We start from the raw sequence: 19,302 nt of genomic DNA on the forward strand, positions 1-19,302 counted from the left end.
TTTTTTGGAGGAGTTTGAGAAGGATTGGTATTCTTTATTTTTTTATTTTTTATTGTTTCAAGTTTTTATTTAAATTCCAGTTAGTTAACATATAGTGTAATGTTAGTATCAGGAGTAGAATTTAGAGATTCATCACTTAAAATAATACCCAGTGCTCATCACAAGTACCTGTCTTAATCCCCATCACCCATTTAATCCATCCCCCTGCTCACCTGCCCTCCATCAACCCTCCATTTGTTCTCTATAGTTAAGAGTCTCTTTTATGGTTTGCCTCTTTTCCCCCTATATACATCTGTTTTGTTTCTTAAATTCCACATATTTGTGAAATCATATGATATTTGTCTTTCTCTGACTTATTGCATTTAGTGTGATACACTCTAGCTCCATCCACCTTGTTGCAAATGGCAAGATTTCATTCTTCTTTTATGGCTGAGTAATATTTTACTGTGTATGTATATATCACATCTTTATCCATTCAGTACTCGATGGACATTTGGGGTCTCTCCCTATTTTTGCTATCATTGATAATGCTGCTATAAACATTGGGGTGCACGTGTCCCTTGGAGTCAGTATTTTTGTAGCCTTTGGGTAGGATTGGTATTCTTTACATATTTGGTAGAATTCACTGGCAAAGCTATCTGGACCTGGACTTTTCCTTGTTGGGAGGTTTTTGATTCCCCTTGCTTTCCCTTTGCATGGAATTTTTAGGCACGTTGAAGCACCACCTCAGTGGTTAGGAACACAGGCTTTGGAACCCGGTTTGAGTCTGCGTGAACTTGGGCAAGTCCCGTCCTCTCTCAAAGCCACGGCTCCTTATCTGGAACACGGAGCGTGATAATACCTGCCTGATAGGAGTGTTGAGAAGGATAAATGCCATTAAGCACGTGGAAGAGTTAGGACAGTGTCAGGCACGCAGTTAACACTTGTAGATGTTAACAATGATGACGATTTGTCTTGAAAATTTTAGGCCACCCCAGACTTGAGTTAGCACTCCTGGCCTTCTCTGGCTTTCAGTACCTGGTGAAGAATGTCGACACTGGAGCCAAATTGCTGTGTGATCTCTGTTGTGTGATCTTGGGCAAGCGAACTTTTTGTACCAGTTTTCTCATCTTTAGAAAGGGGATAATAACAGTCCCTACTTCATGGTGGTGTTGAGATTATTTTTTTAAGTGAGTTAATATTTGTTAAGTGCTAAGAACTGTGCTTGCCACACAGTAACTGCTCTGCAAACATTTGTTGAGTCAATAAAAATGAGCTTCCTCTGCGGCGTTGTTGCTGTTTGTTCTCCTGGAATCATGACATCCCATCATCCTCCGCACTCGTCCTGGCAGGGAGAAAACTCCTCACTTAGTGCCTGCAGCAGTGGGGTCATCATCCTTAAAGCAGCTGGACCTGGGGGCACCTGGGTGGCACTGTCCATTAAGCATCTGACTCTAAGTTTCGGCTCAGGTCATGATCTCAGGGTGGTGGGATCGAGCCCCACGTGGGTCCGCTTGCGGCTCTCTGTCCCTGTCCCTCTGCCCCTCCCCCTCTCAAAAAAAAAATAAATCTTAGGGGGAGAAAAAGAAACTGGACCTTTATTTGCCTTAGAGTGTCATCTTTACGAAAGGTGATGTTGCCCAAGAATGGGGTAGGTGGCTCTCTGCCTGGAATGGTATTGGAGCAAACTTTTCCTTCGTGCCAGGAAGGCAAGCCCAGTAGCCTTGCAGCCTGAGGCTGCCCTGTTTGCGCTTCTGATTTCTCGTCAACTACAGGTGCCATGGGTTCCTAACTGGCCCCTCCTGACCCAGCAAAGAGCTTTGAGTGTGTGTGTATGCACTTAGTGGGAAGACGACCCATTCTTGTCTGTCTTACTGTTTCTGGCTAAATTAGGAAACGGAGGATTAGTGGATAAGTCCTGGGCATTAAAGCCAGTTTGGGATGCTGGGAAGACGAAAGCAAGTGTTGGGGAAGGATCAGCCAGTGTTCCTCTTGCTAACTGCTGGTGGTTTTTTAAATTGAAAACTTAAGTATGAGTTACACGGTAGCACTTGTCTGACCCTTGTGAGACCCACGCAGTTTCCCAAAGACCCAGATATTTTGTTATCCACAGATCCATTCTGGAGAACCCCCTCCCCCCAAGTCTTCAGCTCCGACAGATCTTTCAGCTGGCCTCTAATCATTCTTGGCAAGCTAAGCGGAGGACCTTGGATACACAAGGACTCCTTAAATGAGAATTACATTTGAATGCTTGGAGGAAGATCAAAGTCATCTTTAAAATGTGCATGCCTTCAGCACTTTCTGAAGCCATGTCCGGAAGGTGAAATACCTTGCAGGGATGGAGGGGTGCCTCTTCGCCTGCCACTGCCCTCCTGGGACCAACCACTCAGTTCATTTCAACCCGTCTTATCCTCCCCTTGGAAAACCTACGTTTTTCTACAGGGCCAGGGCAACATAAAGCAGACCCTGACTACTACCAGATTTTCAAACTCCTCATTCTTTACCCCTGGCAGCCAGACCTCTGACTCTGAAATGCCCAGATGATGCAACCTTGCTTTGCGTTCCCTCAAATGCCCTGCAGTGAGGAAAGAGGATGTGGTGTCCTCACATGATCTAGTGGATTCCTGAGTCACGGAGGAACGGCACCTGCAAGAGCCTCCAGTCTGGAAAAGGCATCTTCTCGGAGGGAAAACGGGGGTTGGCTGGGTGGGTGGGAAAGGGGTGGGGCTGGGATCCAAACGCTACCACTCAGGAGTTCGGTTGATTCTGTGTATTAGTTTCCGGATTTCTTTGCCTCCATCTTTTGATAAACGGTACTCTTGTGGGGCAAGCTTCTCTCTAGGTAATACCCTGATTTCACTGTCCTGAGGCCAGAGCTTCCCAGCTCCAGGCGAGCGAGGCCCTCTCGAGATCGGTGAACCGTCTCTAGATGAGGCCACTGCTTTTCGTGTTCCTTTCCTCCAACAAGAGTAACAAAAGGGCTATTGATTTTATCTGGGCGTCGGAGGCTTACTAATAACTGTACTGAACCTTGCAAGACCTTACAGTTGGGCAAAGTGGAGATTTGAGGATGACACCAGAAATGTCTCAGTAATCCCAGAGAGACCTCCTCCAAATCAGGCACGGCACTGGATTTTGCTAGTGAGAGAGGAAACAGGCCATCAATTGTGTGGTCAGATCTTTTGGCTTGCTTAGAAGTTTTGTGGCCTTATTTAGCCTAGGCCACTGGAAAACAGATGTCCCCAGTGATCTCCCATCCATGGTCAACAGCTTCGTACTCTGAGGTGCGGTCACCTGATTCCGTATCTCCAGATCAGTATGCTGTTCCCAAAGCTGATTTAGCTGGGCCTACTTCTGGTTGTTTAGATTATATAGCTTTCACTCGAAAAGCTGAAGATTGCAGGGGAGGGAGGCATATTTCCTTGCACAGGGGGTATTACAAAGCCCCAGGTGGGGCCCAGAACAAAGTCTGCTTCCAGCCGATGGGGACGGTTATGTGAGATTTATGGACCAGGATGACAGAAGTGACCTTCATGTCCTCCTGTGATTTCAGCACACAGGAGGGGGTGCTCCGTGAATGGGCATCTCACGCGTGCAGCCCGAGCACTTCAAGTCCCTCTGTGTGTCTCGGAGCACAGAAAATAGACTGTGAATGCTTACCTTTGCTTAATCCGCACATGATCGTTTGCAGGAGGAAACATTCTAGGTCTTAGACTGTTTAGGTGAAAGTGTCCCATTTTCAGAAAGGGCTTTCCCCTTCATGAATGGGGTTGCTTATTAAGTCTCACTAGGTTGGATTTACTCTTTGCTGTACTAACCAGGTGAGGCCAAGTGGTGAGAGCTCCAGTCCTCAGCCACATCAGTGCTGAGCAATTCGGGCAGCTGCATGTCTGTGGATTACCCATGTAAATGGTGGGGGTGGGGTGGGCTATAGGGTGTTTTTGGGGGTGAGAGGCACTAGCATTTACTGAACATATTATGTGCTAAATGCATCACATCCAGTTTCTCAACTAATACTTAAAGCAGTCTCACGAGACAAGATTTGTTATCTTCATTTCACAGGATAAGAACCAAGGCTTAGATCACTGGCAAGAGTCCCAGAGCTGATTAGGGCTCTGGGCTGTGTGCCCATTCAATGGTTTCTGTGGTGCCTTGCTGGGCAGTTAGAGAATACAGAATATCGATCCTGTTGCATAGAATCTTCTTGGCATTCTACCCAAGCTCCGCACGGCCATTTCCTCTTTCTGTTCCAGGAGGGAAGATTCTTAACACCTGCAAAGCCAACACCATTGCTGGCTCACTGCCTAATAAGCCAAGCACAGTTTTCTCAAGCTCTCCTAAGAGTGGGGGGTGTTTTTAATAAAGGGCCTTGGACCTGGTGGGCTCACAAAGATTTGTTGAGGCCTAGTCATTTATTAGAGCTGATAACACTGTTCCTCTGTACATGAATATACTTTGGGCAAGATCACAGTCATAGGGGCCCCTGCTCAGGTGTATTAACTCTTCCAGACAAGTCTCTGAGTAGTTTTGGTGCTGGGTGTTTATTGCATGTCACATGAAGAGGTAACGACCCTGAATTAGCCTGGCCAGGTAGTGATAAGCATTTCTGCGAGACACTGTCCTCTGTAGGGGGACAAGTCCCTTCCTGTAGGGAAGGGAGTTGTCCATTTCTCTGTTGTCCGTCTTAGACGAGTGCGTCCACCAGCAGAACCCCATCATGACTCAGGTTCCGGGCAGGACGGTGGCATCCCTGAATGCGGCATTTGTCATTCGTAGGCACATCTCGGAGGGCAGGACTGGTCCTTCCGTGAAACCAGGGCGCCATCATATGGAGATAAGACTCCCTCCCAGTATGGGAACTTCTAGCCAAGTTATACCTTCCCTTTCATCTCAGTGATAAAATGCGGACGACCTGTTCACCACTTAGGGCCCCAGCCTATCACCCCCACAGATCCACGTGAAGAACCAGATTACTTTTCCTCAAGCCTTGATGTTCATCCTTCAGTGGAAATAGTTTTGAAAACAGTCTGTTTCCAATCTGAATCAACTGACCATGTCTCCACCTTCCCACACCCCTTCCGAGTGAGATAAAAGAATGGATAAAAGAGGAACAAGGCTGGCAAGGAGGAAGGTTGGAAATATTTATTGAGGCTGACATGGGACATTGTTCTCTTTTATGAGTTAACAGCACAGTGTGTTAAGAGGCTGGTTACAAACTCGCTCCAAAATAAGGATGACCCGCAGTTCGCGGACAGCTCTGGCGATCCCGTGCCTCAGATCCGAGCCCACTGCCGAGGCCGTAGGACCTTTCAGCCCACGACAAATTATGGATTCGGCTGCATCCATATTTAGATTTGCTTCCAACGCACAACATCAATATTTGCATTTTAAAACTCACATTCAATCACGATTCCATATTTATGGTGTTTACACGACAGTCCAGTTATCATTCTCTTATAGATTTCGGGCATGGGTGGTCAATATTGAGCGTTTATTTACTTTTCCACGATCTTTGGCACAGTGTCTGGTTTCTTAAATACCAAAGCACAGGCTTAAATTGGCTACTCGATACTGCAGAAACGGGACTATTTTGGATCTCGGTGTAAATACAAGTTTTTATTATGTGAAGCGTTATTTACAAGATAAGAGCTGAAGCACAGACTTTCTAAAAAACTATCTTCATAAATTAGCAGGAGAATGACAGGAAACGGGTGGTAAGGAGCAGGGCTGAGATGACTAGACTACTAGTTGAAACAATCCTCCCTTGAGGAGGAGATGAGTTTCATACAATGGAAGGATTTCCCTGAACCACTGATAACCAACGTCTCACGTTGTGGGCCTTACTCGGCAAGAATCCAGGGTAAGGACAGTGCTTTTTCTGGTCAATGTGACTCGTTCAACCCATCAAGGCCATATTAAAATACAACTCAGCTGGTAGCTTGCCACTGTGGTTTGGGCCCTGAGGGGTACAAAAGGGCGAAGTCCTGTCATTTTTAAGTGGGTATACTTGACCTCAGAGGAATGAAGCCTTCCGGTTGGATAAAAACACATCCGGCCTTATGTGAGTGACACCTTTGTATCCCATCTTATACACAGCAGATACAACTTCCTCCCGGCAGGAGAGTCTGGGAGTTGTAGATGAAAGGCCGTGCCACCTGGAAGGATCACCCTAAGACATGTCTGCTCTGAGGCTGGCACAGAGACGTGGAACAACCAGACATCATGATTTTTCACTCTTGTGCTCCTGGGACAGGAATTTGGAAAAGCCCCAAAGCAGATCTGGATTGAGATCGTAGTTATTATTCAAGTACAAGGAGGGCTCTTTATTTCACATTGACAGTTCAATTCTGATCTCTGGCAACTTATACGAAAATAATAAATATATACATATATATCTACCTATCTAGCTCTATACTGAACACTGGGTTACTAGTTTCCAGTGTCCCAATACAGTACATTGAAAAAAGAACCCTTCCCACAAAACCCCACACCCATCCTAAAACTCTGATTACAGAACTGTGCTGGTCTGTTTTCTTTCAAAGCGGTTACTTTGAAATGGGCTGGAGATGAGTTACAAATGGACAATTTGGCACATTAATGGGGGGAGGGGTGTTTATATGCATTATAATCTATAAAAATGTGAGAAGTCAAAGGAAATCCATGCCAATAGAAAGCTTGAGTAAAAATTTGTAATCAATGAGAGTATTTTTTTTTTTTAAAAACCCAAAACACTGGACTGTGTATGAGAAAGCAATTTTTCTTCCAGATCCATGTCCTAATCCAACAGTTACTCCATTTCCTTCCAAACTTGGTCTCTCATAGAATTTTTACAATCCAGACAATCCAGCTTTCCTTTTAATCTATTTTCTTTCATGTTACCCAACCCCGAAGTCCCAGAACCTGGAGAGCGAAAGCTGTGAATCCAAATATAGAAAATAATCTGGAAGTCTGTATATATCAAGTCAAATGTACAGTTGGCCATTAGTGTTTTTCTCTTCCTTATTTAATGTTTGAATTTGCTAAGAGATGACTCTTCATGGAGCTGTCCATCATTCCTGGTCCTATGAAGCCAGGGGTTCTAGAACTGTGAGGTCTGGGTGAATGAGATGGTGTCAGACTTGTCTACCGCGAAGCCTCCATTGACATAGGACTTCTTGGTGTCCGAGTCTTCATTTTCCAGGACTGTGGATTCCAAAGCAAACGGGTTTACGATGTTGACTTCAGATGAAACATCCATCTGTTCCAGCTCTTTCTTAGAGAGCTTCTCCACAATGCCTGTCCCGAACGCATCACCGAGGACATTCACCATGGTCCTGAACCGGTCCCTGGGGAGGAGAGAGCGTGAGTCAGACTAGAGGCCAGTTCATTTGCATTTGCCGCTGGAGAGAGAGAAGGATCTGAAGCATTCAGTTACGAATTAAGCAAATGGAGAATGTGCCATCCTTGTGGCTGGATCAGAGGCTCCTCTCTTCACAGGCCTGGGGCAGAAGGTGGCTCACAGAAGCACAGAATGAGCAAATGGGCTCCCCGGGTGTGTGCTCCCGGTATTTCACAATGACCCTCCCACATCCAGCACCAGTCTCCCCAGATTCTGTCCTCTCCTCCTAAAGAGATGTGACTAGTCCTCACAGATATTTTGGGGGAGCTGAGGGAAGGTCGGCATTGAGCAAGCCTCTCACCCCTAACCTCCGTCGTGGGGCATTTCCAGGCTCGCTCTTGGCTAGGGTGAGGGGGTCCTGTGAGTGGTGTACACGCCAAGGGGGAATATGTTCCTGTGTGTTTGTGTGTCCCTGGTGTAGTCGTTTCTCTGCCACATTGTGTCACTCTACGAGCAAGCCAGCAGGGACACAGCAGAGCGCAGGGCCAGAAAGCTCAGACCAGCCGAGGAGTGGCTTCCTCCCTGTGGCACCCTGAGCCAGCCTTAGCTCCCAGACGGCTTGGAGGAGACGCCGTGGCAGGAAGACGTGCGGCGGAGAAGGCTTCCTGGTGAGAGGACGGTGGGGCCCGGCTGGGAGGAACTGTGCGCAGGAAGACTTTTGTGAGAACTACCCCTGCAGGACAGAAAAGGCCAACAGCGTTTATCCAGCCCCATTCCGGATGCCCTTCTGTGATTTAGAACGAGGTCATGGACTGAACTAGATGCTGGTATGAACCAACCAGTGTCTTTTCATCCCACGGATCAGACTGGACCTTTGACTTTTCTTGGTATCTTGGATGTGAAGGTCACCAGGAAGAATCAGGGAAAGGAGACAAGTGCAAACCCACCCTCATCACTAGAAAGAAAAATCGAAGCACTTGCCTCAGTGATAGGGTGTCTTAGCAAGAAAGGGGCCACTTCAGCTGGGGGCCTTGCAGAACCAGCCAGCCGCTGAGGGGGCCCCATGTGGCCTGCCTTCCCAGGGAAGGAGGTTTCACCTCCTGGGGTGTGACTGTATCTTCCCCATTTAGGCTGCTACCTGCAAACCACCCAGCGCTGTACTCCCCGGTAGCCCCGGGCCAGTTCTGAGTAAAGGCTCGATAGGGAGCCCCGCGTGCCCGGGGTGACCAGGGGACAGAGCCAGGCCTACATGCTGGAAGACCAATGCATGGAGTGGGTATTAAGGCTACACCGGGGACCAGGCTCATCCTAACTTGTGTCACACAAGGCACATTCTTGCCCAGATGTTCTGCGGTGTTCCTCAGCCCACCACGCGTGTGTGCATGTGCGGAGATGTGTGAGAGCCGTTGATGAGGACGTGAACTGTCCACATCATTCTCACTATAACAATAAAACCTGCCATTTATGGAGCATATACTTCCTGCCAGACACTGTTCTAGACACTCTGCTCACATGAGCTCACTCAGACCTTGCACCCACCTAATGAAATACACAGAATCTTTCCCATCTCTCGGATCATGCAACTGGGCCTCAGAGAAGCTAAGGAACTTGCCAAACAGCCATTGAGCCACTGAACAGGGATTCACGCTCAAATCAGTCTTACCCCAAAGCCTTTGCTTGTGCCCTCCGCCCCTGACGATGCTGAAGGTGTCGGGAAGATGGGCTGCCATCGAACCAGGCAGTTCTAAACCTATGAGGCTGACCCAGGGCCCGGAGAGGCGAGGGGAGCCTCTGGGGTTTGGAATGTCTGGGACCTTGTCCAGCCTCTTCACCTCATTATTTTATGCACATCTCCTCGCACACCCCACTCCTATCCTTGAGCATTATCAGGTATACATGAGCTAATGGAGATCCCTGGCCCTTTAAAGTCACCGCTCAAAGTTACGAGGAGTTAATTTTTAAGCACGTTATCAGATGGCCTGATCAGAGGGAAATTAAAGCAGCAACAGATGGCTCATTAGTCAATCTGAGGACAGAATGATGACAGAGTGCAGATCCTGCAGGGCTGGGAAGCCCGCCTCCCCCTCCGGCCGAGGCAGTGCGTTTATTCCAACTCACAGGAGCCAGTCCACGGCGATGATGAGGGTGACATCCTCTGCGGGCAGGCCTACAGCACTCAGCACGATCACCATGGTCACCAGGCCGGCCTGGGGCACGCCGGCAGCTCCGATGCTGGCAGCCGTAGCCGTGACACTGCAGCCAAAACACACGGGAGCAGAAGGAGTTAGACATCCGATTCTCCCCTCAGGGCCCCTGGCCCGAAACCGTTAGTCCCGATGGCTGTTACCTCTGTGTCCCCAGATTGGCCAGTTAGCATCTGTTCTCTGCTGAGCGTCAGCTCTGCCTCATTAGAGAGCTGTGGGGGACCACGGTGGGGGGCTCGATCTCCTTTCAGGGGGAGATATGGCAAATCTCTCTAATGCAAGGAAGGGAGGAACTGCCTGAGTGGTACTCGAAGAATGTGCAGGAGGGACATTCAAGAGGAGGGCAGGAGTTCACTGACTGGGGTGTGCGTGGAAGGCATCAGCCATCTCTCCAGGCATCCAGGTGCCAACGACCTCTCTGCCTGCTTGCTCTCTCCCTGTGTCCATCTACCCACCCAGCCAGTCATTCACTGGCATCTGATATGTGCCAGGAGTAGTTGTTGCCTAGAAGGACGGTCAGAGGGAGGGTGTACAGGTAGATGGGAAGCATATTTCAGGTGAAGGGGAAGGAATGGGGCAGCGATCAAGCAGGTTTTATGTGCCTTCTTGACATCGCAAGACTCTTGGCCTCTGGGAGCTGCCCTCCATGGCGCTGAACTGAGAGAGAGCCATATCTCCTGGCCGAGGTATGACCGTTTATCCCTGCCTCCTCCGTTCTGCCAGTGATGTACTTTCTGCAAAAGGAAGAGAGGTCTGGAACCAGGAGAGGCAGTCGGATGAACTTCATTACTGTGTATTTAAAAAGATCCTTCCTGGGCAGATAAAATGTGGTGCTAGGGATTCTTCTCTTTGGAATGTGTAGGTTTTCATCAAAAATATCATCCTTATTCAAGTGTGGTCATTTTGCATGTGTTGGCGAGGATGCGGAGAAAGGGAAACCGTCTTACACTGCTGGTCGGAATGCAAGCTGGTGCAGCCACTCTGGAAAATGGTATGGAGGTTCCTCAAAAAGTTGAAAACAGAGTTACCCTATGGCCCAGCAAATGCACTACTAGGTATTTACCCCAAAGATACAAATGTAGTGCTCCGAAGGGGCACCTGCAACGTAATGTTCATAGCCGCAATGTCCAGAATAGCCAAACTATGGAAAGAGCCCAGATGTCCATCGACAGATGAATAAAGAAGATGTGGTCTATACACACAATGGAATAGTACTCAGCCATCAAAAAGAATGACATCTTGCCATTTGCAGTGACATGGATGGAACTAGAGGGTATTATGCTAAGCGAAATAAGTCAATCAGAGAAAGACAATTATCATATGATCTCACTTATATGTGGAATTTAAGAAACAAAACAGAGGATCAGAGGGGAAGGGAGGGAAAAATAAAATCAGAGAGGAACACAAAGCATAAGAGACTCTTAATCACAGGCAACAAACTGAGGGTTGCTGGAGGGTGGGAGTGGGGAATGGGGTAATTGATGGGCATTAAGGAGGGCACGGGATGTAAAGAGCACAGGGTGTTGTATGCAACTGATGAATCACTAAACTCTACCTCTGAAACTAATACATTCTATGCTAATTAATTGAATTTAAATTAAAAAAGAAAAAATATCTGGTCATTTTGGAGGAAACAAGGGCTCCCCTGAATTTTGAATGAATTTGAGAGGACACCCGCTATACATTTGGACACCCGTTCTCATCGTTAGTCCAAGGAGGCCACTGGGTTGAAAGGTGAAGATGTAGAAACTATCCATTTAAACTAGAAGAATCCCTGATTCTGTCCACAAATCCATATTCTTGTGGGCTCACAAAGCCTCAGAATGTTTATGAAGCTGATTCCAAGACTCAGTCATCTGCTCGCCATGAGCTGCAGATGCCGTTTGAGGGCACAAACACAGGCCAGCGTTTGACAAGTGTGTTTTCCTTCAGCGGCTGTGGCCACCAACTTACAGTAAATTAAAGATTTCTGGGCTGTCCCAATTCATCGAAAAGTTTCAGGCCTACATAACCCTTTAGATCTGTTCTGACTTAAGTACGCTTTGGAAAACCTAAATTTATTTCAAAGCTGGTTGAAAAAAAATTTACATTGACTGCAACAGTGGGTTTTCTTTGCCAGAAGTGATTTGCGCCCATGACCACGGGTCCCTTCTGGAAGTCCCAACACATCACGGTTAACCACGTCCCTATAGCCTGTGGCTGGGCTCGAAACTCAAAACCCATTTCGTCAAAGAAAACTCTGCCCTGGAGCCTTGACCTTGCTTCCTAAACTTCAGTCATTTGACGGGCTTTGGTCTGAGACTGGGAACTATAAATCTTCAGATGGGGGAAAACTATAAAAACCCGTCCTTCTGCTTGAATATATTCGACTTTGTCTTTAGAGAGTTTTCACAGAAGAACACACACTAATCATAGGTAGAAAGTTCTTTCCTGGCGTAGAGATCTCGTTTTCAGAGAGGACACTTAGCTCCGGTCCCTTTCAGGCTGGGCCTGGTGGGTGAACTGAAGCCCGCAGAGGTTTGAGCGTCAAAAGACCTATTTTCAGTAGCAGCACGCCCTTGGGCAAGTTCCCTCTGGATCTCAGTTCTTGCCTGTGGGATGGGGAGACTATGTCTACTTCGTGGGGCGTCATGAAGGTGAAATGAGGTAGGATGTGCAGGGCATCGGGATAGCACCTGGATGCACCAGGTCCTTATACACCAAGGCCACTTCCGCTACGTCAGCAGCCGCTGGTCCCACCCCCGCCGCCCCCAGATCACCCCTCACTGCTACAAAGCCACCAATACAATTGCCACTATTGCTCTTTTCCTCCTCCAAGCTTGTTCTAGGCCCTAACTCCCGTCATCATCTTTCATTATAAGCATATTTATCCTATTTTCAATCAGTCGTAACCTTTGATTAGTGAATATTACGATGAAACCACAAAAGGGACTGTCTTGGGTGGATGGCGCCCATGTTTCTTTGATGTTGGGCCAAACGGGCCACAGAAGGAGCTGAACTATGGGTCTCTAACCATCAGCCGCATGGGCCGCAACTGTAACTTGTGAAGGGAAAACTGATGTTTATTATTTCATTCTGTCCCGGGCAGAGCCAGAGAGGATTTTAAATTTTAGGTCAGTGATTACTCTGGGCCCCATAGTTGTGGTTGTTGGCTCTGGGCCAGTGGTTATTTATCAGCGAGTATGATTTAAGGGTACTGGAGCGCCTGGTGGGCTCAGCTGGTAGAGTGTGTGACTCTTGATCTTCGGGGTCGTGAGTTTGAGCCCCACGTCGGGTGTCAAGATGAATTAAAAATAAAATCTTAAAAAAAAAATACACCAGAGCGGGGGTGGGGCAGTTTTGATGTGAATTATTTAGCCTCTACACCCAAAGTTTGTCTAGCATGTTAACAAAAAAACAAGGTTAGAAAGATCTAGGGAACTTAGGACTGAGGGAGGGGGAGGGACTTTACCACAAAGCAGCAAATACCCAAACCAATGGGCACCTCGTACAGCCACTCCTCGGAAATCAGTCCAGGGCAGGCTTGGTCCCACAGGCCAGGGTGAGGGAGGTGGCCAAGGGCACTTGGAAGGACTGAGGTCATGAGAGCTGGACCCCAGGTGGTTGTGGAGCTCACGATGCAAGGTTTCTTTTTTTTTTTTTAAATGATTTTTTATTATATTATGTTAGTCACCATACAGTACACGATGCAAGGTTTCAATTTTAACACACTCACTGCTGTTCAAACTACAGGACTTGACTCAAGCTCTTTTAGCTCAGGCTTCTAAAGCCACGGATACTTTTCACAGACCCCGCAGCACAGAGACAGTTTCCCAGCTGATGTGCCAATGGTCTAGTTGGCACTTGTCTTCAGTTAGTTTCAAGCAAACGGCTATAAGTACTTTATGATTTAGGGTTGGGAAAGACTTAAAAATACACTATATTAGAACATCGTTAGAACTTACTTTACATCTCCAGTTTATGCCTGTGCCAAGTACCGGGGATGAAAAAGTGAGTTAACTCAGAAAGCCCAGATTCATCCTGTGCAGGCCTAGGGACCCAGTTTAGTTGTAAACTTCCACTGTAAACTGAATGAAAGTCTCCGGATTAGCTCTAAACCCAACCCACCCCTTCAAAGCAGCGCTGTCCAGCAGAATTTTCCATGACAGAACCTAATTCCACAATGATGGAACCTCCTATGTCTGCTCTGTCCAACCTGTGTGTGTGGCTAGTGGCTACCATCTTGAACAGGGTAGTTTCAGAGCAACAATTCTGACAAAATTCGTTAATGACATTTTCAGCATCTACTTGAGCAGATAATTTCAGTCTTCATTGGAAGACTTCATTCTCTGGAAGCCTCTCTTCTCTGGGTTTCCATGATGTGATGGTTTCATGGCTCTCCTCCTACCTTTCTATGCCTTCTTGGTCTCCCTCTTGGTTCTCCCGTCATCTGCCTGCCTCTAATATTAGGATTTTTTAGAGTTCAGTTCTTAGTCATTTTCTATTTGGCACAAACCCTCTCTACGTAACATTATCCCAACAGTCTCACCATCCCCTAAGCACTCACTATGTACACACTGTTTGAAGCATTTTACGTGCACTGACTTAATTGTCACTACTTGCATAAAATGTAGGTACTATTACTATCATTTTACAGGTGAGAAAACAAGGTTGTAGAATTCAAGTACCTTGGCCAAGGTCACAGTTAATCATGGTGAAGCTAAGACTCAGACATGGATGACTGACTCGTAACCATGTGCTTGATGACTGCCCTCCTGCTGATGCCTCTGACATCCATATCTGCACATTTCTCACTGCAGAGTTCCACCTGGCTGTCTTGAAGGCATTTCAAAGTCAATGTGACAAAAAGCATAAACTCTTTATTTTCCCACCTATACTTGCTTCTCTTCCACTTGTCTCTGTTCTGGTAAGCACCATTCACCAGTTCAAAACCATCACCATTCCTGGAGGTCATCCTAACTGCCCCCCTTCCCATCCCTCACTCTGAATCTGACTGATGTCTCTTGAATTCATTAGTTCTTCTCCATCCTCAGTGACAGTGCCTTGATATAGGCCTTTTTTTTTTTTTTAAAAAAAAAAAAGATTTTATTTGAGAGAGAGAGAGCACCAGCAGGGTGGAAGGGCAGAGGGAGAGAGAGAGAAACAGACTCCCCAGGACCCTGAGATCATGACTTGAGCCAAAGGCAGATGCTTAAGTGATTGAGCCACCCAGGTGCCCCTGATGTAGGCCTTTTAATTCCTTACTTGGACTGCTGCAGTAGTCTCTTAACTAGTCTTCCAGCTTATGTTCTTGTCCCCATCCAGTTCATCCACCATATTGCAAAGTTACCCTTTAAAAATGCAAATCTGTCCATATTATGAAAGACTGTCTGAGCCCCTTCCATGAGTGCCTCACATGAAGCTTTTCATGAGATGATCCCTGCCCTCTTGTTTCTCTACATTCTCCCCATTGTACCCTATGCCAGCCGCATCCAATAAACCTCTGTAACTAGGCCATGGTTATATCACGAGCCCCTGTACATGCTAGTCCTTTCATCCCACATGCTCTTAGGTTTCTTCTTCTCTTACCAAATTCTTATTCCTCTTCTGAGACTTAATTAAACCTTCCTCTTCTCCGGGAAGCCTCTCCTCACCTTCCCTTCCTTCTTTGGTGCCCTCTGTGCCCCCTCAAGCCTCCATGTTAGCTCATCACACCCCCCCAGCATTTATTTAGATATCTGTATCCCCCTACATATTGGGGACCCCCTGAAAGCAGGGACTGGCACTTATTCCCTTATTCCACCTTGAATTCTTGGTATCTTCTGTGTCCCTAGCACCCAGTGGGCACACTGCACCGAGAACAGTGATGCCTTTCGCTCTCCAGACCCTGAAGCAGAAATCCTACAGACCACAATTTCACTTCCTGTAATAAAGTTCTGTGTAATCTTGGGAAGGGACTTCGTAGACCAAGAAAATCAATCTACCACTGGACCCTTCCTGATCTCCTTCACAGGTGATTTATTTACTTTCCCCCCACAAGCGATTTTTCCTTGAGACAATTCCATTAACAGAAATGAACACGAGCATGACCTCGCGACCTACCTGATAGTGATGATCTGCCCAATGCCCAAGTCCAGGCCGTTCAACTGTGCAATGAACACGGCTGCCACTGCCTCATAGAGAGCCGTCCCGTCCATGTTGATTGTAGCTCCCACGGGCAGCACGAACCTGGTGATCCTCTTGTCCACCTGGTTCTTTTCTTCAGCACAGCGGAAAGTGACCGGCAGTGTGGCTGAACTGTGTGGTAGAAAGAGAAAGGAACCTATGGTCTAGGAACAGGTCAATCCCTGCCGGAAGAGCTACTTCTATGCCAAAAACCAAACCCAGAGCCCAAAGCAGTCTGGCACTTTTGGCAGGTCCAGGAATGAGAATGTGCTGGGTCGGCCGCTGCTCCAAGTTACGCTGTAACCCCTTCCTGGGCTGCAGGCCATACCACGAGGGCAGGAAATACCCAGCAGTGGGCAGAAATGTTCAAGGACATGGGCGTTGAATATAGAGGTCATTCCTCGAGTTAAAGCAGCTATAAAAGCACAAGCCGAAGCTGGGGCATTGTCAGCTTCATGTGTGGCCAGGACAGCTCTCAATTACAGCTGGTGAGAGCCGACAAGGTGTGGCCCAGAGACTTCTCCCAGATACCCCTCCTCTATTCACCTGGAAGAGATCATGAGAGCTGTCAGGAGAGCCTGAGCCATTCCCATGGCGAATCGGAAAGGGTTCTTTCGTACGACTATGAAGTAGATCAGTGGGAGAATGACGATGGAGTGGATCGCAAGCCTGTAAACGAGAGAGAGAAGCAGATTCATAGAGGACACCACCTCCTCATATTAATCCTTTTTTCCAAACAGCTTTTTTTTTTTTTTTAAATTCATGATAGATCACTTGATTTTCATAATGACCTTAAAGAAGGGCAGGGATATATGTCTCCATTCCACCAATGAAGATGAGGAGACGCACTTCGCAAATGAAGTATCTCATCAAAGTGGTGAAGCCAGTAGCTGAACCTACATTTCAGAGCTCACAGAACATGTATGTCACACTGCCAAGCCCTTGTACATGCTATTCCTGCAATAGGCGCTAATGGGCTTTCACTTCCTTCTGCTGCTGAATTCTCACCCCTCTTCTAAGACTCAGCAAAAGGTCCCCCTCCTCCAGGAAGCCTTCCCTCACTTTCCCAGGTTGAGCAGACCCTTTCCTTCTTGGTAGCTCTGTGGCTCCACACATACTGCTACCAGAAACCCTCATCCTACACCCAGCTCCTCTGTTCCCTGGACCATACTGCTGTCCTGCTGGATTATGCCCACCCTCCAAGAGGGCAGGCAGGTTGCAGGAAGGAGTGAGTCTCTGCTCTCCTACAGGCATATGTACATCAGGACTGACCCTCTTTTCTTCCTTATTCCTGCTTTCTGAAACGACTCCTTGTTTCACATAGAAAGAAATAGGTTACGCAAAACAGGGGGCTTAAAAAGTGAGACTGATCCAGCAGGTGCCATGTAAGAGTTTACAGGTCAGTTATTCAAAGTTGAACTAAGAAGAAATGGCCATTGAAAAAACAGATCCTGAAGGACCGTTGTGAGGGTCTTCTAGATGGCAGGCGTGTGGCTAAGAACTAGGAGAAATCTAGTTTTCTGTTAGAAACCCAGGTAGGAGAATTGAACAGAAACCAGAGGAAATGTGTTATAAAATGGCTCAGCATAATAAACCTCAGCGAAATCACCACCTAGACACAGGCCCTGGCCTCTAGAGGGATAGACGGCCCTGCTCCTGAACTGCTAGGGCCCAGGTATTGGACACTGGCCCTCCCATTGTAGACACCCAGGCTTCTTCTCATTGGCTGGAAGGGCTGTGCTTTTGGTAAACACAGAGGGATGCCCCAGGGCACTTGAGTTCCAACAGGTGAGCTGACTGCTCAAGGTAGGTGTTTGGGGGCACTGACCTGTGGAAGTGTTGATGATGTTTATTCATTCCCTTGGTCCATATTTCTTAGCACTTGTGACATATCCTGCCTCTGCTAGATATCCGGGGGCTCCATTCCTAACTGATCCCATCCTACCTCCCCTCAAGGAACAAATAACTGGGCTGCAATAAATATGCAAACAATCTATTCTGCTGCCTCCCTGCTTCACCCAATTCCTCCCAGCCTGAAGATTTTCCCAGCATCCTCTCCGACACTCCGATGGTGCAGGGCGTGGTAGCAGTGCCCAGCCCCACCAACGGGGTTGGAACCAACCGGCTACTCACTCCTACTTCCTCGAGTCTCATTTCATTCAGGCCCTGCCTGATTTCTTTCTTAGGGCTGGGGTCTTGTGGGCTATTCTTACGGGTTTGGTGAGTTTCCATCCTTGAAGAAGTGAATGCCAAGAGAGGCTTCCAGTGGGTTTTGCTTGTTTCAATAAAGGATTTTAACACAACTAATAAAGGCAGCAATAAACCTCGGTCCAGGCTGTTCTGCCAAGATATGGCAATTAGCACAGTGTAATCCTCCCCCAGTACAGCTGTTAAAGGCCAGCCCCCCCCACCCTGAGCTCTTATCTCTGAACCCCATCTTCCTCAGCACGTGGGAGAAGCCAATTATAACTGAAACGCAGCCTCTCAGCAGTGATCCAACGGCTCAAACACAGTTCCTGCTCCTCTCTCGAGTCTGACATACCCACTCAGGACGGTGGCCATGTAAAGGCCCAGCTTGCGGAATATTTCCCAGTCTTCAACTTCTATGATCTTCCCGGCAATCAGGAACAAAATGCCGAGTGGCATGTAACTAGAACATAAGCACAGTACAGACACTTTGTCATCAGGTGTCTTCTCCAGGGGGGATTGCTGGGGAGGAAATGAGCTAGGGCGTGCACGTTGGCTTGGCACGTGAGCTCAGCTGGGAGGAGCACGTGGTCCACGATGAGGCTAAGGTTTCGGCCTCAGGCCCTGATGGACAACACTGGCACCAGGATTTAGCGCCTGTGCCTGCACCTTAAATTCTGTCCACCCAAGCTACATTAGATGAGCGAACTTGGCAAGAATGCATGGTTAAACAGGTGCCTATCCCATGCCGTGCTCCCGGGGCACGTACGTCCTGCCAATGGTCCCATCTGCAGATCTCATTTTTGCCTGACCCTCCATAGACGGCCAGCAGGCTCATTCTAGCCTCGGTCATCTGGTCTCCCAGGTAGTAACAGCAGCAACAGAGCAATACAATTAGTCGTGGAAGTGGTCATAACAGCTCTGTTTGTGGAGCTCTCGTTGCATGCCTTGTATTGAGTTAAGTATTTGACATGCATCATTTCCCTTAATGTACTTCTCCCAGCTTGAGGGGTAAACTGTTCTTATCCTTTTTTACACATGAAGCTGAGGTTCAGCGGGAGTAAGTGGCCGAAGTCACTAAAGCCTTTGCGTCACTGTCAGTGTCTACACTTGGGAGTAAATAATGTCGAGTCAACTCAGTATGAGATAAATGGGGGCAGAGTCACCTAGAAAAGGTGGACTTGTTCCCACCTCCAGGGACAGGGCAAATACTCAGGTGGTGCTGCTGGAGTGTTTTCATCCAAATGGCAGCTTTCATTTGGATGGAGACGAAATACAGTTGCAAGTATTTTGAGTATCACTTCTGCACTGAGCCTAACAGGGAAAGCACTTTGTTTCAATGTGTCAGAAACCTCTTCAAGTCACTAGTTTAAGAGTTATTTCTTAGATAAATGCCGGTTGGGTGCAAGCTGATCCAGGGCTTTGGTAGAACAGACAATGGCTGATAGTCAGATTCTTGTTCCTGAACTA

The 19,302-nt window shown here is 47.5% G+C and overlaps 1 protein-coding gene across 1 annotated transcript in view; it reads right to left on the reverse strand.

Annotated features, from left to right (window-relative positions):
• Positions 1-5,109: 5,109 nt before the first annotated feature.
• Positions 5,110-19,302, reverse strand: part of SLC1A1 (solute carrier family 1 member 1) — an 82,749-nt gene continuing 68,556 nt past the window's right edge. The window contains exons 8-12 of the mRNA XM_026519264.4: positions 18,188-18,295; positions 16,192-16,314; positions 15,583-15,777; positions 9,416-9,550; positions 5,110-7,304 (exon numbers count right to left, since the gene is read on the reverse strand). Of these exons, the coding sequence (XP_026375049.2) occupies positions 7,058-7,304; positions 9,416-9,550; positions 15,583-15,777; positions 16,192-16,314; positions 18,188-18,295 (808 nt within the window). The 3' untranslated portion in view covers positions 5,110-7,057. The remainder of the gene's footprint in view (positions 7,305-9,415; positions 9,551-15,582; positions 15,778-16,191; positions 16,315-18,187; positions 18,296-19,302) is intronic.

The sequence above is a fragment of the Ursus arctos genome, unplaced genomic scaffold (genome assembly GCF_023065955.2).
Source record: "Ursus arctos isolate Adak ecotype North America unplaced genomic scaffold, UrsArc2.0 scaffold_33, whole genome shotgun sequence".
Taxonomy (NCBI): Eukaryota; Metazoa; Chordata; class Mammalia; order Carnivora; family Ursidae; genus Ursus; species Ursus arctos.